Source organism: Rana temporaria, chromosome 4, assembly GCF_905171775.1.
Source record: "Rana temporaria chromosome 4, aRanTem1.1, whole genome shotgun sequence".
Taxonomy (NCBI): Eukaryota; Metazoa; Chordata; class Amphibia; order Anura; family Ranidae; genus Rana; species Rana temporaria.
Window position 1 is genome coordinate 230,800,334 of NC_053492.1, and position 20,980 is coordinate 230,821,313.

Below are 20,980 nucleotides of genomic sequence, written 5' to 3' on the forward strand. Positions count from 1 at the left end.
CAATATATGCAGAATTCTTTTCTGCACAGGAACGGAGCGAACTGACTATTTTTGCATTCTATTTCCTGATTTTGCCTGTTCCACATGCGATTTGGATCACGCGAGGAGTGCCCCTTGAGGCGCAATGTTAGGGCCACGGACTGCCTGTTGCGTCTGTGGCATATTGAGGGCAAAGGTTATGCCCGGCGGCTTTTGTCCGCAAAGTTGATAAGTTTGTTTTTTTGTCTGGTGCTGCTGACTCTGCTCCCCTCTTTTCTGGAAGCCGCTCTCTACTACCTACGCTCAGTGGAGCTCCCACTCCGGACTTGTGCTACCTGCCACGGAACTGTACCGGGCGAGGAGACACGGACTACTACCCTGCAATGGCCCACCTCTGACTATGTGGAGATGCCGACACAAGTAACATTTTTCTTTTTTTTTTCCCTTTTTCAGTTTTGCTTTTTTAATTTTGAGCTCCCGGGAGCTTACCTGCTTTTCCTGGAAAACACTGTGTGATGTGACGCCATTGGGCGAGAGGGAAAGACACAGTGATCTAAGAGGCGGGTGGAGGATTGTTGTGTCATGTATTGATATCATAATGAAGGAAGGATGTCTGGAATTGCTGTAGTCTCATGGAATGTGAGGGGCTTGGGAGAACCACTTAAACGCACTATGGTTTCCACCTCCCTTAGGAAGCACTTCCCGGCCATTTGCGTTTTGCAGGAGACACATTTAACTCCGGACACTAGGTCGTGGCTGGGATTTGCCTGGGCAGGTTGGACTTATCATTCCACTCACACCTCATATTCAAGGGGTGTGAGTGTATTGATACACAAATCCCTGGATTTTCACTGTATGGATTCTAAGATTGATCAGGAGGGAAGATATGTATTTCTGCTGTGTAGGGTATACCAACTGTCATTCATTCTGGCTGCAGTATATGTCCCTCCCCCATTCAGCCCGCAGATACTGAGGTCCCTCCTTGCCTTTCAGCTATCACATCCTGGAACCCCGCTAGTGGTAGTGGGAGATTTTAACGGGATAATGAATCCATATTTGGACAGACACCCTCCCCCGAGGGGACCCCCGGGGACGACTAGAACGGCCATGGCTAAGTTTACGGAAGAGGTGGGCTGGGTAGACCCCTGGAGACAAAAAAAACCCCCTCGAGAGGCAATTCTCTTGCTTCTCCAAGACACATATGTCCTTGTCTAGGATTGACCTGTGCTTGTGCTCGGCGTCTGCCACACAATATGTTGAGGATATACATTACCTTCCCCGGTGCGTCTCGGATCATTCCCCCGTTTTACTTTTTCTGAGGGTCAGGCCTCCTTCTACTCTTCCCAGAGCACCATGGAAGCTTAATGCCTTTTGGCTCAACCTCTTCCCTTCTCATGAGAAAATTGAGAAGGACATAGTGGCTTACTGGCAGAGACATGCAGATCATCCTGCAACAGACACTGCTTGGGATGCTTTTAAGGCCTACTTGAGGGGAGTTTTTATTGCTGAGGTGAACGCCATAAAACACAACACGACCGAACAAAGGGACCAGGTAGCACAGATGGTGAAACGCTTGGAGGCGGAGTACATAGCTAACTCGAGGGAGGGCTCCCGGGAGGCGTGGATAGCGGCTCAGGACGCATTGGCTAGACTAGACGCTTCTAGAGCTGACAAAAAACGTTTTTTTTTCAAAAATGGCGTTCTATGAGGAGGGGGAGCAAACGGGCAAGCTCTTGGCCAAAATAGTTCAATCACAACAGACGTCCCCATCTATTGGAGCTCTTAGAACTGAAGGAGGTAGGTTGGTGAACACCCCCGACCTGGTAATGGGGGAACTGACCAGATTTTATGCCAGTCTATATGAATCGAAGCAAACACACACTGGAGAGGAGACTCGGGACTTTCTGCAGGGGATAGAGCTACCGTGTTTAACGGAGTCCCAGGCGGAGTCCCTTGAGACTCCCATTACCATTGAGGAGATGATAGAGGCAACCAATTCTTTCCCCAATACTAAGGCACCAGGGGACGATGGCATACCAGTTGAAGTATACAAGCAATATGGGAGCGTTGTGCTCCCGAGGCTGCTTCAAACTTTGAACGTGGCCAGGGAGGCACGGCGGCTTCCAGACTCTATGAGACAAGCAAGCATAGTACTCCTGCTTAAACCGGGAAAGGATCCATTGGATCCTGGTTCCTATAGGCCAATCTCACTTTTACAAAGTGATATAAAAATACTAGCAAAAGTCTTAGCAACAAGGCTGAATAAGGTGATCTCGGCGATAATACACTCAGACCAATCAGGGTTCATACCGGAACGATCTACAGCTATTAACCTGAGGAGACTATTTGTAAACATGCAATCGACGGCGGATAATGGGGGGGATAGAGCATTGCTGTCTCTAGATGCCTACAAGGCATTCGACAGCATTGAGTGGCAGTACCTGTGGGCGACGTTGTCTAGATTCGGGTTTGGGCCTGTGTTCCAATCATGGGTGCGCCTCCTGTATGACTCCCCTCTGGCGGTTATTAGGGAGGAGGGCAGAGTGTCTCCTCCCTTTCCACTACACAGGGGGACTCGGCAGGGGTGCCCTCTGTCACCCTTGCTATTTGCGGTTGCCATAGAACCGCTGGCGGCACTGGTGCGCTCTAACCCCCTAATCAAGGGATTTCAGTACGGATTAATACATGAAAAAATTATGCTCTACGCGGACGATACCATGCTACTACTGGGAGATACGTCGGGTTCTCTCCGGGAGGCAATGTCGGTGATTCAGACCTTCGGGTCCTTTTCGGGACTGTTGATAAATTGGACTAAGTCCGCAATTATGTTTTTGGATGCGTCGAATCCGCAGGATCGTACGCTGCGTGACATTCCGGTGGCGACTAAATTTAAATACTTGGGCGTCTGGGTCACCCCCCAACCGCTTGATTATGTCTCCCTAAATCTCACCCCCTTGATAGGCAGGATTAGAGACAAAATTAAGATATGGTCAAAATTAAAAATGTCCCTGGTTGGTAGAGTGAACCTCACGAAGATGGCATTTATGCCTCAGTTGCTGTATATTCTGCACAACACCCCCATGGTTATCCCTCTCAGGATTTTTAGAATTATTAACTCCCTGTTCAGAGTGTTTCTCTGGCTTAATAAACCTCCCAGGATTAAGCTAGAACAACTACAAAAGCCAAAGGAGGTGGGGGGGCTTGCTCTCCCAAACCCCTGGGTATACTACCTGGCATCACAACTACAACACATAGCTCGGGCTATGAGTAAGGGAAGGGGAGACCCGGTGGTCGACATAGTAAATCACATGACAGGCATGGCTAATATGGTAACTGGTCTAGAGTCGCTGCAATGTGCTAAGTCCAATAAACTTTTCCCTACATATGCATTAATGCAGAAAGTCTGGAATAAAACCCGCCAACTACAAAACATAGAGGGGTTTACCGGTCACAGTCCAATTTGGAACAACCGATACTACGAGGAACTACTGTCTCTGACCTGTGGTGAGCAGTGGAGGAGGTATGGGGTTACACACTTGGTGCATATCTTCTCTGGGGGCCGCTTGCTTTCTTTTGCGGAGCTCCGAGAGAAGTTTGATCTTCCCCAGACCATGTATTTTCCCTACTTACAGTTGAGACATGCCATCAGGGCCCAGGCTGGAAATAACCCTTGGACATTGTCCCCTGCCCCGATCTTCCACTTTATGACTGGGATAGCTAGCTTCAGGGGCTTCATTTCAAGCTCATATGCCATGCTACTGACAGCTGTACTGCCGGCCCTTCCCTCTAGGGTGGTGGACTCCTGGGAAAGAGATGTGGGTGTTTTTGAGGAGGAACAATGGGAAGAAGCATTATTGGCCATACAGGGAGCCTCGCTCAACGTAGCACACCGTTTGTCACAACTGTACATTGTTCTACGGGTACACTTTACCCCGGCCAGACTGCGTAAGATGGGGCTGACTGAGGATGACAACTGTCCTAGATGTGCTAGGGACCATGGTGACCTCATCCATTTAATGTGGCGGTGTCCCAAGCTGCATCTATACTGGACGGGGGTTCTCACAACACTAAACAGGGTATTCATGATTCAAATACCCCAAACCCCTAAAGTATGTATACTGGGTATTATAGAAGACATACCGCTGGAGGATAACCACAAAAAGGCAGTTGGTAGGGCCCTTTTCCAGGCCCGCAAACTAATACTAAGGCACTGGAAGGACGCGGAGCCTCCAGGGTTGGGAGAGTGGATAGCCCAGATGGGATCCACTCTACAGGCAGAGAAATACATATATCAGCACAGAAAAAGGTGGGGCAGGTTTGAAAAGTTGTGGGCCCCCTGGCTAAATTCCCCGGGTTTAGCTCCACTCGAGTTGGTGTTGGACAGATTACTAATGTAAGAGGTCAGGGGCAAGGACTTAAGACTGGATCTGGGGCACTCTGCAGGGGAGGGAGAGGGCAGGGTACAGCACAATGGAGTAATAATGGAGTAGGTCCAGGAATGCGGGAGCTTGATGATACTCATACACTACTTTTTATGTATAATGAGTTGGTCTAGTGGGCAGAGAAGGTAGCATTCCAGAAGTTTATGTGTGGATTGTTCTTTTTGTTATTTTATTATTTTACGCTTATGTATGGATGTAATACAGAGACTGAGAAATGAAACTGATGCAATATTTGTAACCATGCATGATTATTCTATTCAATAAACATCCTTTTTTGAGAAAAAAAAAAAAATGACTAAATCCCCTTCTTAGCTGTCATCAGAGCAAGTGCTACCATTCAAAAAAATACTTCTATTTCTGTTCTAGTGATAACTTATGCTTTTGGATTTCCCTCATTTTCAATTACAATGACAATGGTCACCAGGACAAGTAGTAAAAGGTAATTTTTCCAGGAGGTTCAAATCGTTGCCAACTCTATCTAAAACAAAAAAGTTAGCTTTAGAAGCACTTTAACAGCAAATGATTTACTTACAATTCTGAGCATCACTGAGCTTCTACTTTTAAAAAAATCACTTGATATTTGCTTATTTGGGCAGAACACGAGCAATCAGACTGACCTCCTCACCCACAGTGCCACTGCACTAGACTACAATTCAGTTTAGGCGCCGGCTCACCTCCTGGCAGTGCACACCAGTGCCTGTGCTGCTTAATACCGCCGTACTTGGGCTGACTGGACCGCGGCCGCCACGTTATCTGCGGGGGAGATGTCGGTGGGCGGCTGACAGTATCTAGTCGTCTCTCGGCTCAGCTCGTCACGACGTCACGTGACCCGGCTGAGGAGGGGGGGAGACTCCAGGCGCGTGCATGCGCCAGCGCCGCCCGCGGCCGCCATCCGAATTAGCCAATCGGACGACAGACAGGCCAGCTCTGCCTCTGACTGTTTTACAACTCTGGAAGCCGCACCTGCTTTCCCCACTAGCCGGGACAAGTCCCGGCAGGCTAAATTAGCCGGGACTAGGTCCCAAATGACGGGACTGTCCCTTTAAAAACGGGACAGTTGGCAACTATGCCAATTATGATTTTTATGGTTATGATTAAGCACAAGATGTTTGTGTGAAACGCGTCTACGTGACCTTGTGTTTGTGTCTTTGGTGTTATCACTTTGAACCAGGCCCGGACTGGGACAAAAAATAGGCCCGGGCATTTTAGACTGAGCAGCCCGGGGGGGGGGGGGGCACGCGGCGGGGGTTAATGATGGGATGCCCGCACAGAGAGAGAGACTGCTCCACATTTGTGGCACAGAGAGAGAAATCACTCCACATTGCTGGAACAGAGAGAAATCGTTGGACATTTCCCATTGTTGTACTGAAGTCAGTTGATAGATCGGAGTCTGTATAACCAGTCTGCACCTTGATAGATTGAAATTTCTGCTGAACTGGCAGAATTTCAATCCATTTATGATGGCCTAAGTCCACCAGTCTCTGAGTTTAATAATATCCTCAAATCTTCTGAAAGGGGTTCTCAACTTAGGTTTAGAAATTCACTTTGAACTCCACCTTATTTCCAGAACTCTCATTATGTATTAGATGTGCAAATAATACGGTGAGAGAACATCTAATACCTATAAAGAGTAATGAAAATAAGGTGGAGTACAAAGTGAAATATCTGGAGGGACTGGCTGAGGTTAAAACAGGCAGGGAGGAAATTAGGCATCACCTCCTTACTGTCTGTCAAATGCCTCTGAAAAGTGACATGAGAATTGATAACTTTTCAGTGGAGTATCTGTGAGTGCAAGCCTTTTGGCTCACACTGGTGCTCAACATTTTTTTGGGGGGAATCAAACTGAACAAAAACATCAAATGCAGCCACTGTGCCCCATTATATGCAGCCACCGTGCCCCATCAAATGCAGCCACTGTGCCCCATCAAATGCAGCCACTGTGCCCCATTATATGCAGCCACTGTGCCCCATTAAATGCAGCCACTGTGCCCCATTAAATGCAGCCACTTTGTCCCATCAAATGCAGCTGTTGTGCCCCATCAAATGCAGCCACAGTGCCCCATCAAATGCAGCCACTGTGCTACATAAAATGCAGCCACTTTTTCCCATCAAATGCAGCCACTGTGCCCCATCAAATGCAGCCACTGTGCCCCATCAAATTCAGCCACTGTGCCCCATCAAATGCAGCCACTGTGCCCCATCAAATGCAGCCACTGTGCCCCATCAAATGTAGCCACTTTGTCCCATCAAATGCAGCCACTTTGTCCCATCAAATGCAGCCACTGTGCCCCATCAAATGCAGTCACTTTGTCCCATCAAATGCAGCCACTGTGCCCCATCAAATGCAGCCACTTTGTCCCATCAAATGCAGCCACTGTGCCCCATCAAATGCAGCCACTGTGCCCCATCAAATGCAGCCACTGTGCCCCATCAAATGCAGCCACTGTGCCCCATCAAATGCAGCCACTGTGCCCCATCAAATGCAGCCACTGTGCCCCATCAAATGCAGCCACTTTGTCCCATCAAATGCAGCCACTGTGCCCCATCAAATGCAGCCACTTTGTCCCATCAAATGCAGCCACTGTGCCCCATCAAATGCAGCCACTGTGCCCCATCAAATGCAGCCACTGTGCCCCATCAAATGCAGCCACTGTGCCCCATCAAATGCAGCCACTGTGGCCCATCAAATGCAGCCACTGTGTCCCATCAAATGCAGCCACTGTGCCCCATCAAATGCAGCCACTTTGTCCCATCAAATGCAGCCACTGTGCCCCATCAAATGCAGCCACTTTGTCCCATCAAATGCAGCCACTTTGTCCCATCAAATGCAGCCACTGTGACACACCCTCCACCCACTCGCTGTCTGACCGACACTTACCCCATCTTAGTGGCCGGTCAGGCATGAATCTATCCATTTTACATATGGGGGTGGCATAATGGAGGGGGCAGTGCCTGTGTGCCCTTAATGGACAGGTCGCCACTGTGGCGGTTTTCCATAGCCCCAGTCCCTCAGACTTCTAATTAGAAATTGTGCGTTTTTGCTGCATTTTTTGGAATTGCACCACAGATGCGGCATGCAGGACTTTTTGTGCACTTTCAGGACGACATGCAGCAAAAATGTACAACCTAATAGAAGTCTATGGGACTGGAGGGTAACATGCCAGAACTGCAGCTAAACTGCAGCTTGCCAGTGTGAACCCACATCATAACATCTAGGAGGGCAAGAAACTGTCACAGGCTGCTGTAATATAACACTTAATATGCAGAGAGGGGGACGTGGCCAGTGGACAATCCACAACTTGTGGCAGGTGACGTGGCCAGGTGATTTGGCAAGTGGATAATCCACTTGTGGCAGGTGACGTGACAAGTGGACAATCCACAACTTGTGGCAGGTGTCGTGGTCAGGTGACGTGGCAAGTGTACAATCCACAACTTGTGGCAGGTGACATGGCCAGTTGACGTGGCAGATGACGTGGCAAGTGGACAATACACAACTTGAGGCAGGTGACGTGGCAAGTGAACAATCCACAACTTGTGGCAGGTGACGTGGCCAGTTGACGTGGCAGGTGACGTGGCAAGTGGAAAACCCACAACTTGTGGTAGGTGACGTGGCCAGGTGATGTGGCAGGTGACGTGGCCAGGTCACGTGGCCAGTGGACAATCCACAACTTGTGGCAATTGACGTGGCCAGTTGACGTGGCAGGTGATGTGGCCAGTGGACAATCCACAACTTGTGGCCAGGTGACGTGGCAGGTGATGTGGCCAGGTGACGTGGCAGGTGACGTGGCCAGGTGACATGGCAAGTGGACAATCCACAACTTGTGGCAGGTAACGTGGCCAGGTGACATGGCAGGTGACGTGGCCAGTGGACAATCCACAACTTGTGGCAGGTGACGTGGCCAGGTAATGTGGCAGGTGACGTGGCCAGGTGACATGGCAAGTGGACAATCCACAACTTGTGGCAGGTGACGTGGCCAGGTGACGTGGCCAGTGGACAATCCACAACTTGTGGCAGGTGGCGTGGTCAGGTGACATGGCAGATGACGTAGCAAGTGGACAATACACAACTTGAGGCAGGTGACGTTTCAAGTGGACAATCCACAACTTGTGGCAGGTGACGTGGCCAGTTGACGTGGCAGGTGACGTGGCCAGTGGACATTCCACAACTTGTGGCAGGTGACGTGGCCAGGTGATGTGGCAGGTGACGTGGACAGGTGACGTGGCAGGTGACGTGGCCAGGTGACATGGCAAGTGGACAATCCACAACTTGTGGCAGGTGACGTGGCCAGGTGACGTGGCCAGTGGACAACCCACAACTTGTGGCAGGTGGCGTGGCCAGGTGACATGGCAGATGACATGGCAAGTGGACAATACACAACTTAAAGCAGGTGACGTGGCAAGTGGAAAATCCACAACTTGTGGTAGGTGACGTGGCCAGGTGATGTGGCAGGTGACGTGGCCAGGTCACGTGGCCCGTGGACAATCCACAACTTGTGGCAATTGACGTGGCCAGTTGACGTGGCAGGTGACGTGGCCAGTGGACAATCCACAACTTGTGGCAGGTGACGTGGCCAGGTGACGTGGCAGGTGATGTGGCCAGGTGACGTGGCAGGTGACGTGGCCAGGTGACATGGCAAGTGGACAATCCACAACTTGTGGCAGGTAACGTGGCCAGGTGACATGGCAGGTGACGTGGCCAGGTGACGTGGCCAGTGGACAATCCACAACTTGTGGCAGGTGACGTGGCCAGGTGATTTGGCAAGTGCATAATCCACTTGTGGCAGGTGACGTGGCAAGTGGACAATCCACAACTTGTGGCAGGTGTCGTGGTCAGGTGACGTGGCAAGTGGACAATCCACAACTTGTGGCAGGTGACGTGGCCAGTTGACGTGGCAGGTGACGTGGCCAGTGGACAATCCACAACTTGTGGCAGGTGATGTGGCCAGGTGACGTGGCAGGTGATGTGGCCAGGTGACGTGGCAGGTGACGTGGCCAGGTGACATGGCAAGTGGACAATCCACAACTTGTGGCAGGTGACGTGGCCAGGTGACATGGCAGGTGACGTGGCCAGTGGACAATCCACAACTTGTAGCAGGTGGCGCACTCGGCCAGCTCAGTGGCCTTTTTGCAGGACATTAGAGCAGCCCAGGGGGCAAATGCATTCTTGCAACCCAGCCCAGTCCGCCCCAAGGGCCTTGGTACACCTCTGGGTAGAAGTGACATGCGGGCCGCCGAGGGCCATTCGCGGGCCGCTACCGGCCCGCGGGCCGCCGCGGCCCACCGGGCATATGCCCGGTATGCCCTATGGCCAGTCCGGGCCTGCTTTGAACAATAAAAGGCAAATCGGAATTCCTGGATGTGCAGCCATTTCTTTTCTTACAACTTGGCTTGCACCAGCTCAACTTTGCTGACGTAAAAAGCTTTTCCACTGGCAATAATGCTCAATGCCTCTGCTCCTACCTGGCACTGCCAGTATTGCTGGCTGGCTTGATGCTTCTGCCCACACACAGAAGCGAATGGTGTTACCACACGGCTGTTCTGTACAACCAAAAAGTGTCTGGGAGCTGCTCTGTCCTAGTTTTTTATTATTTCCCAGTGCATTCTGGGATACCCGAGTCTCCACTGTCTCTCCTCCAATGCCTAGCTGACGTTTCATAAATAAAAACAAAAAAAATAAATAAATGACTGCAGAGCAACCATATAATTAACGCTCAAACATGTATCAATGCGACAGTCTTTTTGCTCCTCACTCAATCTGAATAGTAATGTTTACAGTCTCTACAATTAAACTCAATAAAATTGTGAGTAAAAAAATAAAAAATAAATAAAAAATATCTAAAATCCAAATAATAACAAAACAAAAGTCCAGTGCTCCCCTTTAGGCCCTTTTCACACTGAGGCGGTTTGCAGGCGCTATTGCGCTAAAAATAGGCCGGTCATTGACCAGCAAAATGGTCCGGGGGTGAAGTGTTTTTTTCACCTTAATGCATTCTAGGTGAAAAACTTCTGACACTGTTTAGCCCCCCCCCCCCATCCCTGTTTTACTCACCCAAGCCCATTCGTTCCCTTGGTGGAGACGTGCTCTTTCTCTCTGCCCATTGTCTAGGCTCTTGATTGGATAGATTGATAGCAACGCAGCCATTGGCTCCTGCTGCTGTCAATCAAATCCAATGAAGCTGGCGTCTGGGCCGAGTCCCGCTTTCTGTGTGAATACACGCAGAAGAAGGTCCCTGGAGCGCACCCGCACAAGTGTCCACCAAGGAGAGCACTTCTCCAACATGGACACCTGTTACGGGGAGGAGCTACCAGCGCCATCTGGGGACCCCAGAAGAGGATGATCGGGGCCGCTCTGTGTGTGCAAAACGAACTGCACAGTGGAGGTAAGAATTACATGTTTGTTTTGTTTTTTAAACAAGTGTTATACAATCTGTACACTCACTACTTTATATTGTAGCAAAGTGTAATTTCTTCAGTGTTGTCACATGAAAAGGTATAATAAAATATTTACAAAAATGTGAGGGGTGTACTCACTTTTGTGAGATACTGTATATCTGAAGTGTTTACTTATCTCTCTCCGAAGCCCTAAGTCCTGTGTCTTTCTGCTGCTCCGTTCCTCTGTTATCAGCATGATAACTTCTGACAAGTTCTCTGACACAGGAGATAAAAGCAGCTGGGAATTTGGCACCAGACTTTTGTTCTATTATTTTGAGATTTTTATTTTTTACTTAAAAATGATTTGCATACAAAAAAAAAAGATTTTTGTAGTGAAGGAAAAAAAAAACACAAATGCAGATAGCAAGGATAAATTTGCCACAAATTTGTGGCAGTGTTGAAATATAAGTCTGTTAAAGCGGAGGTTCACCCAAAAATCCACTTTTTGACATTAGCTGTAGCATGCTGCTAACATCTGCAGTATGCTGTTTTTTTTTTTTTTTTCTTGTACTTATCGTTATATGAGCCCTTGTTATCCGGCTCCGAGCGGGGAATCCTGCGGGGAATGGGCGTTTCTAAGCGAAGAGGAGTTGATTGACGGCTGCTAAGGCGCGTCACGCTTTCCAAAAAAAACCGAAGTCACACTCGGGCGTTTACGGCACCTGCGCCTGCCGTGTAGAGCTGACTGCGCAGGCGCCGTAAACACCCGAGTGTGACTTTGGGTATTTTCGGAAGGCGTGACGCGCTTTAGCAGCCGTCAATCAACTCCTCTCAGCTTAGGAACGCCTATACCCAGAAGTAATCCCCCGCTCGGAGCCGGATAACAAGGGCTCGTATAACGATAAGTACAAAAAACAAAACAAAAAATTATGTTAGCAGTATGCTGGAGGGATGTAGCTAATGTAAAAGAGTTTATTTTTGGGTGAACCCCCGCTTTAACTTGCTGCACATTTTCACTGGCAGGTTGTACACTTGCAGAGCACTTGAAACACAAGTTCTAGTTGAAATTTTTCCAATTTGTAGCACATTTGCATGGCAAGTCTCTAACAAGAGCAAAGTTGCAGTGGTGAGTCTACAGCAAGAGCTCTGCAAGTCTACAGCATGACAATTCAGCCACAGTGACGCCTGTGGTGGGATGACTATTGCACAACATAACTAAACCAGAACTTGCAGCAGACTTACAGAATGTTTGCAAAGAAAGTTGAGCCCATAGGAGCCTGCAACCGGCACCTGTCTGCAACCCGTCCATAGGAGCCCGCAACCTGGCCCCTGCCTGCAACCCACCCATAGGAGCCCGCAACCTGGCCCCTGCCTGCAACCCACCCATAGGAGCCCGCAACCGGCCCCTGTCTGCAACCCGTCCATAGGAGCCCGCAACCTGGCCCCTGCCTGCAACCCACCCATAGGAGCCTGCAACCCGGCCCCTGCCTCAAACCCGCCCATAGGAGCCCGCAACCGGCCCCTGTCTGCAACCCGTCCATAGGAGCCCGCAACCTGGCCCCTGCCTGCAACCCACCCATAGGAGCCTGCAACCCGGCCCCTGCCTGCAACCCACCCATAGGAGCCTGCAACCCGGCCCCTGCCTCAAACCCGCCCATAGGAGCCCGCAACCGGCCCCTGTCTGCAACCCGTCCATAGGAGCCCGCAACCTGGCCCCTGCCTGCAACCCACCCATAGGAGCCTGCAACCCGGCCCCTGCCTCAAACCCGCCCATAGGAGCCCGCAACCGGCCCCTGTCTGCAACCCATCCATAGGAGCCTGCAACCTGGCCCTTGCCTGCAACCGATGGGCTAAGTGCCGGGGTAGGAGGGTGCTGCCAACCAACTTGCTCCAATTGTGCAACAAACTTGTGAAGTCTGGCAAGTCTAGCAATATCTTAGCAAGTGATTCTCAGGCTAGCAGCACAATTGCTTGCTATCTGGGTGTGTTCTGAATGTATGGTTTGTGGTAAGAATAAACCATACTTTCATTTATATATGTTTACAAATGTCCTGTATGTCAATGTCAGAGTGAATGAGGCCTCCCCCACTCTTGAAATATAGGGCTTGGTCTAGAGATATGTGTCTACCCTTTTATGATCTGCCCTGTTACATGTCTCATCTATTATACGCAGCACGAGGAGTGTAGAGAATGTGTCAGATCTATAGCAAGGCAGGACAAACAAAGCAGTCCCTGCGTCCCGCCTGGAGCTAGGTACATGTTGTGACCTGGCTGGGGATGGGGACGTCCAGCACGCTGATGTAGAGGAAGTGAGAGGGTTGTAGATGAGACTGCAATGTGAGCCTCCCAAGCCCAGGTGGCGCTGTCTCCATTGGAGCGCTCAGCTGTCAGTTTAGGCACCGCTGTAGACCAAGCAACCCCCCCCCCCCTTCCCCCTCCTCCCGGCTTGTGTATGTGTGTCAGGCTCCTCCTATCACTCTAGCTGCGGCCTCCTGTATTTTCTCCCGGCTGAGGCCTGTGTGACATGTATCCCTCTGACTGACTCCGGAGCCGCGCTCTTCGGGATTTCTGCCTCTTGTCTGGCATGGAGTAAACGGAAAGATGGCGGGAGGCGGGCAGAGCCACTTTCTGGATGGTGAGAGTGTGACCTGGGCTGGCTGTGTTGTCTGTAAACGGCTCTCCGTATTGTGTGTGTAGCATTGCTCTGCTCCCTCTGTGTGTACATCGGCGGCGGGGGGCACGGATTAGTCAGGCTCTGCACCTTTCTCTAATGCATATGTCTGTGTGCTTTATATCACAGGCTCCAATGATGCTGTGCTCCAGGTTATTGCAGGCTGCATAGCAATGCTTCCAGTGACTGCTCCAGATGTGTACATGCAATGACCCAGGCTGTGAGGGCATGGGGCAGCTTATTGTGGGCTAGGGGGTCTGTCTGCAAGGGTCGGTGATCCTCGGGGTTCTGTCTGCAGGGGCCGACGGTCCACGGGGGGGTCTGTCTGCAAGGGTCGGCGGTCCTCGGGGTTCTGTCTGCAGGGGCCGGTGGTCCACGGGGGGTCTGTCTGCAAGGGTCGGCGGTCCACGGGGGTCTGTCTGCAAGGGTCGGTGATCCTCGGGGTTCTGTCTGCAGGGGCCGGCGGTCCTCGGGGTTCTGTCTGCAGGGGCCGGCGGTCCTCGGGGTTCTGTCTGCAGGGGCCGGCGGTCCTCGGGGTTCTGTCTGCAGGGGCCGGCGGTCCTCTGGGTTCTGTCTGCAGGGGCCGGCGGTCCTCTGGGTTCTGTCTGCAGGGGCCGGCGGTCCTCTGGGTTCTGTCTGCAGGGGCCGGCGGTCCTCGGGGTTCTGTCTGCAGGGGCCGGTGGTCCACGGGGGGTCTGTCTGCAAGGGTCGGCGGTCCTCAGGGTTCTGTCTGCAGGGGCCGGTGGTCCATGGGGTTCTGTCTGCAGGGGCCGGTGGTCCATGGGGTTCTGTCTGCAGGGGCCGGCGGTCCTCGGGGTTCTGTCTGCAGGGGCCGGTGGTCCACGGGGGGTCTGTCTGCAAGGGTCGGTGATCCTCGGGGTTCTGTCTGCAAGGGTCGGTGGTCCTCGGGGTTCTGTCTGCAAGGGTCGGCGGTCCTCGGGGTTCTGTCTGCAAGGGTCGGCGGTCCTCGGGGTTCTGTCTGCAAGGGTCGGTGGTCCACGGGGGGTCTGTCTGCAAGGGTCGGTGGTCCACGGGGGGTCTGTCTGCAAGGGTCGGTGATCCTCTGGGTTCTGTCTGCAAGGGTCGGTGGTCCTCGGGGTTCTGTCTGCAAGGGTCGGCGGTCCTCGGGGTTCTGTCTGCAAGGGTCGGTGGTCCACGGGGGGGTCTGTCTGCAAGGGTCGGTGATCCTCTGGGTTCTGTCTGCAAGGGTCGCTGGTCCTCGGGGTTCTGTCTGCAAGGGTCGGCGGTCCTCGGGGTTCTGTCTGCAAGGGTCGGTGGTCCACGGAGGGTCTGTCTGCAAGGGTCGGTGGTCCACGGGGGGTCTGTCTGCAAGGGTCGGTGGTCCACGGGGGGTCTGTCTGCAAGGGTCGGTGATCCTCGGGGTTCTGTCTGCAGGGGCTGGCGGTCCACAGGGGGTTCTGTCTCCAGGGGCCGGCGGTCCACAGGGGGTTCTGTCTCCAGGGGCCGGCGGTCCACAGGGGGTTCTGTCTGCAGGGGCCGGCGGTCCACAGGGGGTTCTGTCTGCAGGGGCCGGCGGTCCACAGGGGGTTCTGTCTGCAGGGGCCGGCGGTCCACAGGGGGTTCTGTCTGCAGGGGCCGGCGGTCCACAGGGGGTTCTGTCTGCAGGGGCCGGCGGTCCACAGGGGGTTCTGTCTGCAGGGGCCGGCGGTCCACAGGGGGTTCTGTCTGCAGGGGCCGGCGGTCCACAGGGGGTTCTGTCTGCAGGGGCCGGCGGTCCACAGGGGGTTCTGTCTGCAGGGGCCGGCGGTCCACAGGGGGTTCTGTCTGCAGGGGCCGGCGGTCCACAGGGGGTTCTGTCTGCAGGGGCCGGCGGTCCACAGGGGGTTCTGTCTGCAGGGGCCGGCGGTCCACAGGGGGTTCTGTCTGCAGGGGCCGGCGGTCCACAGGGGGTTCTGTCTGCCTGACAGAGCCTGTGCACCACCGGTGTTCTGTCAAAATAGCCAACTTATGAAAATCTCCATCTATGTAATTTTTCCGGTGACTCGCCAGAAGCGTTTTTTAAAAGTTGGGTCTACTGACCGTGCGCATGCACCCGGCAGAAAAACAGAAACCCACAGGAGCTATTGGAGAGCTCAATGAGTTGACAGCTATGGCCGCTGACTGGATCATGGGAGCGCACCCGCAAGCTAAGAGAGAGCTTCCCAAGGGGGGGTTAGCTCTTGTAGGGAGGAGCTGAGGCAGCTGCCAAGGGACCCTAGAAGATCAGGATCGGGGGCCACTCTGTGCAAAACTAGCTGCACAGTGGAGGTAAGTATGACATGTTTGTTATTTAAAAAAAAAACCTTTGCAATTGTTTTAAAATGTTTTTAATACACTTCTAATTTGTGTATATTGTTCTAATTGTTGATTATTTCCTTCAAAATGTACTGTATTACATTGTTTATATAATTTCTTTATGATAAATTACCAATAAAAACATTGGAACACAAAAATAAACCTTTGCGACCCCCTTTAAGGTGAAAAAACATGAAGGTTTACAACCCCTTTAATGCCGATCTCCTCCAGTTTTTAGTGAACTTTAAATGGTTTGTTTGGACCAAGCTGATCTAAACAAACTATCATCTTCACTAAGAGTTGTAGTGGACCTAGAGCTGCTTGGCCATTCATTCTTCTGAGAATGAATACAAAGCTTCCGCTGGTGGTTGGCTGAGGCAGAAATCATGGCCTCATCCTCCCGCGCCTCTGCCTTAGTCAGTCATAAGACGCTTTGTATTCATTCATAGAATACAAAGCTGCCTGTGAATGGCTGGGCATCACTCATGCTGAATCGATTTTGTTCTGGGGATGGGAAGTTCTCATACTACTGCCGGAACACAGCGCTGCATACTGTAGCGGAGGGTATATACTGTTTAAGAAGCACTACCAACCACTGCATCTCTTATTGAAGGTTATATTGTTTGTACCAGATTGGTCCAAACTAACTACACTAAAATCTGGGGATCCACTTTAGGCCTCTTGCACACTTATGCCTAAACACATCATTTTTAGGATTCCAGGCTTTTTTCCTTTTCCTGATGTGCAGACTGTTGTTTTTAATGTACCTCAACACTTGGGGCTATATGTAAACATGCACTGCATATAGATCATTAAGGAAAGAAAAAAAACATATGCGTTGCCAGTCAGTATTTTATGCGTTCGTACAGTGTTAATTACAATAGATTAGAATTGCTTTCTGGGAGCTAGAATTTACTTTACGCATTTTATGTGCAAAAATAAATGCAAGAAATGTCCGCCAGGAATACTGATGTCAAACATCCGTATCGTGTGCAAAGTACCCAGAAGTTTAGGTTTCTTAGGTGTCCTTTTGAAAGTGAGATCAGCGGGTGATCCCGATTCTCACCTCTTATCTCAGGTCATGAACAGTTTATGAAACTGAGGTAATCAGCTGAGAACATGTTCTCCACTGATTACCTCACCACAGTGAGAATCTGTAACTGATTGTCACAGAAACGGGCAGTTTATGAAGGTGTGATCTCAGCACCTCACTGGCGATCTGTGACAGAATTCTCACTTTCTGATTCACCATCTCTGAGGTGGAGACTCAGAGAGAGAAGCGTGAAGCTGGCTGAGTATTGTGGAGGAAGAAGGAAGTCTTTTGACTTCCATGCTTCACACACAAGCAGCCATACAGTCAGAACACATCTTCCCCACTATTACACACCCCAAAATTAGCAGGTTAGGAATTGATAGTGTGTGTGTGTGTATAGATATAGATATATAGATAGATGTATAGATAGATATACACACACAGTTATACAGGGTTTATATTTGTATACTTTATTAAAAAAAAAATGATTATAAATGTATTTTTCATTTATATGAATGGTGTATAGCTGCATTACATATGTGGGATTCCGTTCATATACTATACACCATTCACATTTTAATAGGCACATGTATGAGCTTTAAATATTGATAAAAACAATGTTTTTTAATAATTAGGTTAATGTATATTGTTTGGTGGGAATGTAACTTTATTATTTTATTAATATGTGGTGTATAATGTGTGCTGATTCGTGTTCAACTTTTGTATTTTTTACTTCCTCATACTATAATCCCGCTATATCACGCGCAGGCCCGGATTTACTCCCTGTGCCGCCCCAATGCCGGGTCTTTCAATGCCGCCCCCCCCCCCCCCAGCACTGGGTGCTTGGTGTCCCTGCCGGCCGGAAGGTCAGCTGACCTCTCGATGCTCCCATCCCCCGCTGCACTCACACACAGCGCCACTCCAGAGGGACAGGCTGGAGCAAAGGAGTCCAGGAGCGGTGCTGTGAAATTTTACTGTAAAGAGAGGGGGGAAGTACTCGGCGGCGGGCGGCGAAAAATAGCTACACTGCCTAAATAACAAGTGCCGCCGCCCGCGGGGGGGCCATGAAAGCCGAAAAAGTCGCCTGGCCTCGGTGGCCTTGTGGGAAATCTGGCCCTGATCACGCGAGATTACAGTGAGAGAAGCAGTTCTCAGGAGTTTCCAGCCGCTTGTAGATCGCTCCTCATCTCAACATGAGAACCGATCTACAAAGTTTCATAAACAGGCACTCAGAGGAGAGCGATCTCCCCTGAGAATTCCTGAGAACTGAATAGCGGTATTTTACCGCACTTTCATAAAAGGACACCAAAAAGCAAACCAAAATGCATGTTAAAAAGGTGTCAAACTATATGCTAAAAAAAGCGCCAAAGTGTGCATTACAAACCACACCAAAATGCATCTTAAAATAACCTGTGCCAAAATGTGTGCTAAAGGACCAAAATGTGTGTTTAAAAAAAATGCACAATAAAAAAACCTACAGCCAGATGTGTGTTAAAAAAAAATGCCATGTTAAAAAAAAAAAATGCCAAAATATGCATAAATAATGCCAAAATTTGAGATTTTCCTAGCTTGTGACGGAAAATATTGATTATATGAAGACAGGAGGCGAGTATCTTATGCATTATCTCTCTTTAATAATGCTCACAGCAGAAAGTGTATTTAAAACATTCAGTGTAAAAAACTTAAAACAAAAACCACCACCCCCCGCAGTCCATATAGTCACTAACCACGCCCCAACGGGGACTCCATAAAAGGGGGCTGCTTGTGGTGGATCCTCCTCTTTCTTGATGCGACGCTTAGAGTATAGAACGGCATCGACGGAGAATGAAAAAATGTAATCTTGAGGTCTAGACCAGCCGGTCGACGACGGACGTCTTCTGTGGGGAAGAGACGACTTTTCACCATGACCCAACAGCGGTCCGGGAACGAACGATCCCAACGGGGAAACTAAATCTGGATGTGTTCCATCCAACGGACGGGATTCCGTCTTCCTTCAGACTGGATAGTCTGTCTATCGAACGCAGATTGTCGATCAGTAGCCTGAAAAAAGGAGAGAAAAAACAACCGTAATAGGGAGGGTAGGGAGGGAAGATACTCGCCTCCTGTCTTCATATAATCAATATTTTCCGTCACAAGCTAGGAAAATCTCAAATTATATATCAGACAGGAGGCTCATATCTTATGCAAGTTCAAAGCTAATGTAGCAATCACAATTTTAATACATAGAAAACATAAGATATTCATTAAGGGAGAACTGATCTGGATATGTGATCTGTAGGTCTGAAGTAAAACTGGCGGAACGTGGTCTCCGAGGACCAGTCCGCTGCTCTCAGTAAATCGTAGAGAGAGCCTCCTGTGACGAGCACCCTCGTGGCCATGGCACCCCTGGTGGAGTGGGCCCCGAACAGTGTGACGTCTATCCCCGCCATGTCCATGGCGGTCCTAACCCAACGCGCCAGAGACGCGGGGGAAACTGGAAAATGGGGTTTTACATAGGACAGAAGAAGTTGGGAAGAGCCCGCGGGGCGCAGAGCAGAAGTCTGAGATTCGTATGTCTGAAGACAGCGGACGACACAAAGGAATGGGTGGTCCGGAAAAGAGGGGTAAAAGACCGAGGAGATGCCGGTCTTTGTCCTGCGTACAATGGAGAATTCGACTCCCTGTGGGGAAAACTGGCGTCTGGAGATGTCCAGGGCTCTAACATCAGACACTCTCTTGACAGAGAGGAGACAGAGAAGGACCGTCAGTTTAATGGATAATAGTTTAAGTGAAAGGTTAATGTTGTCCCCCCAACTGGCGAACATATCCAGCACCTTGGAAACATCCCAGGTCGCTTGGTATCTAGGCCTGGGGGGACGTTGGAATTTTGCACCTCTCAAAAGACGACATACTAAAGGGTGTCTGCCAATGGGTAGAGAATCAACAGGTTGGTGATATGCTGAAATGGCTGAACGGTAGATATTAATGGAGCTATACGAGCTACCGGAATCGAAGGAATCGGCTAAATAATTGACCACTAGGGGTACAGGGGCTCGCACGGGATCAACTTGCCGTTGATCACACCAACGAACCCAACGCCCCCAGGCTGATCGATATGCCGATCTAGTCCCGGGGGCCCAGGCCAGGGCGAGGAGGTTTCGAGCTGACTCTGAAAGGATTCTATCAGAGGTAGGGATCCCGATACTAACCACGCCAGAAGCGTGAGATTGCCCTCCAGAACTAGGGGATGGGGTTCCCCGTTCGGGTTGGTGAGGAGGTGTGAGTATTGTGGGAGGTGTCTGGGAGAGTCCACCGACATTGCTAACAACAGAGGGAACCAAGGTTGGGTTGGCCACCATGGTGTGATCAGAACCACCGTTGCTCCCAGATTGGTTATCCGGAGGAGGAGTCTGGATAGTATCTGGAAGGGGGGAAAAGCGTAGTGAATCCCCTTCGGCCAAGGTTGGCGAAGAGCGTCTACAGCATAGGCTTCTGGATCTGGTCTCCAGCTGAAGAATCGGGGTAACTGACGATTGAGCCGAGAGGCAAATAGATCGAAAGATAGCGGACCCCAAAGCTTCTGCAAAAGGAGAAAGATTGGTCGATCCAGCCTCCAATCGCTGGAATCTCGAAGATATCGAGAGTTCCAGTCGGCCACGGAATTGAGGACTCCCGGGATGTACTCCGCTATGGGCGTGATGTTGTGGGACAGACAAAAATGCCAGAAGTCCCTGGCGATATAAGCCAAAGTTTTGGATCTGGTGCCCCCCAGTCGGTTGACATACTGCACTGCTGCCACGTTGTCCATGCGAAAAAGAATACAGCATGCTGGAGAATGAGGCATGAAGCTCTTGACAGCGAACAGGGCTGCCAATAGTTCCAGTGCATTGATGTGCAGGGAGGATTCTGATTGGGACCAAGTCCCCCCTGTAGAGGCTACGCCGCACCGTGCGCCCCAGCCTAGTCGACTGGCGTCTGACTCTATAACCACGTCTGGACTGGGATTGAATATAGTCCTGCCGTTCCACTCGACGGCATGGTGTAGCCACCATTTCAGTTCCTCTGTGGTCTCCTGACATAGGGGAATCTCGTCTGAATATCCGAGGCCCTGCCTCAGATGCATAATCTTGAGTCTCTGAAGGGCCCTGTAATGTAGGGGGGCCGGGAATATGGCTTGGATAGAGGCGGCCAGTAAGCCCACCAGTCGGG

General features: G+C 50.7%; 1 protein-coding gene across 5 annotated transcripts in view; it reads left to right on the plus strand.

The window, feature by feature from the left end:
- The first annotated feature begins 13,224 nt into the window (after nt 1–13,224).
- SENP6 (SUMO specific peptidase 6) overlaps nt 13,225–20,980 on the plus strand; it is a 147,784-nt gene continuing 140,028 nt past the window's right edge. For 3 of the 5 annotated variants that reach the window (XM_040349975.1, XM_040349977.1, XM_040349976.1), the window contains exon 1: nt 13,225–13,428. In XM_040349975.1, the coding sequence (XP_040205909.1) occupies nt 13,395–13,428 (34 nt within the window). In that variant the 5' untranslated portion in view covers nt 13,225–13,394. The remainder of the gene's footprint in view (nt 13,429–20,980) is intronic. The other 2 variants (XM_040349979.1, XM_040349980.1) reach the window with 1 other exon arrangement.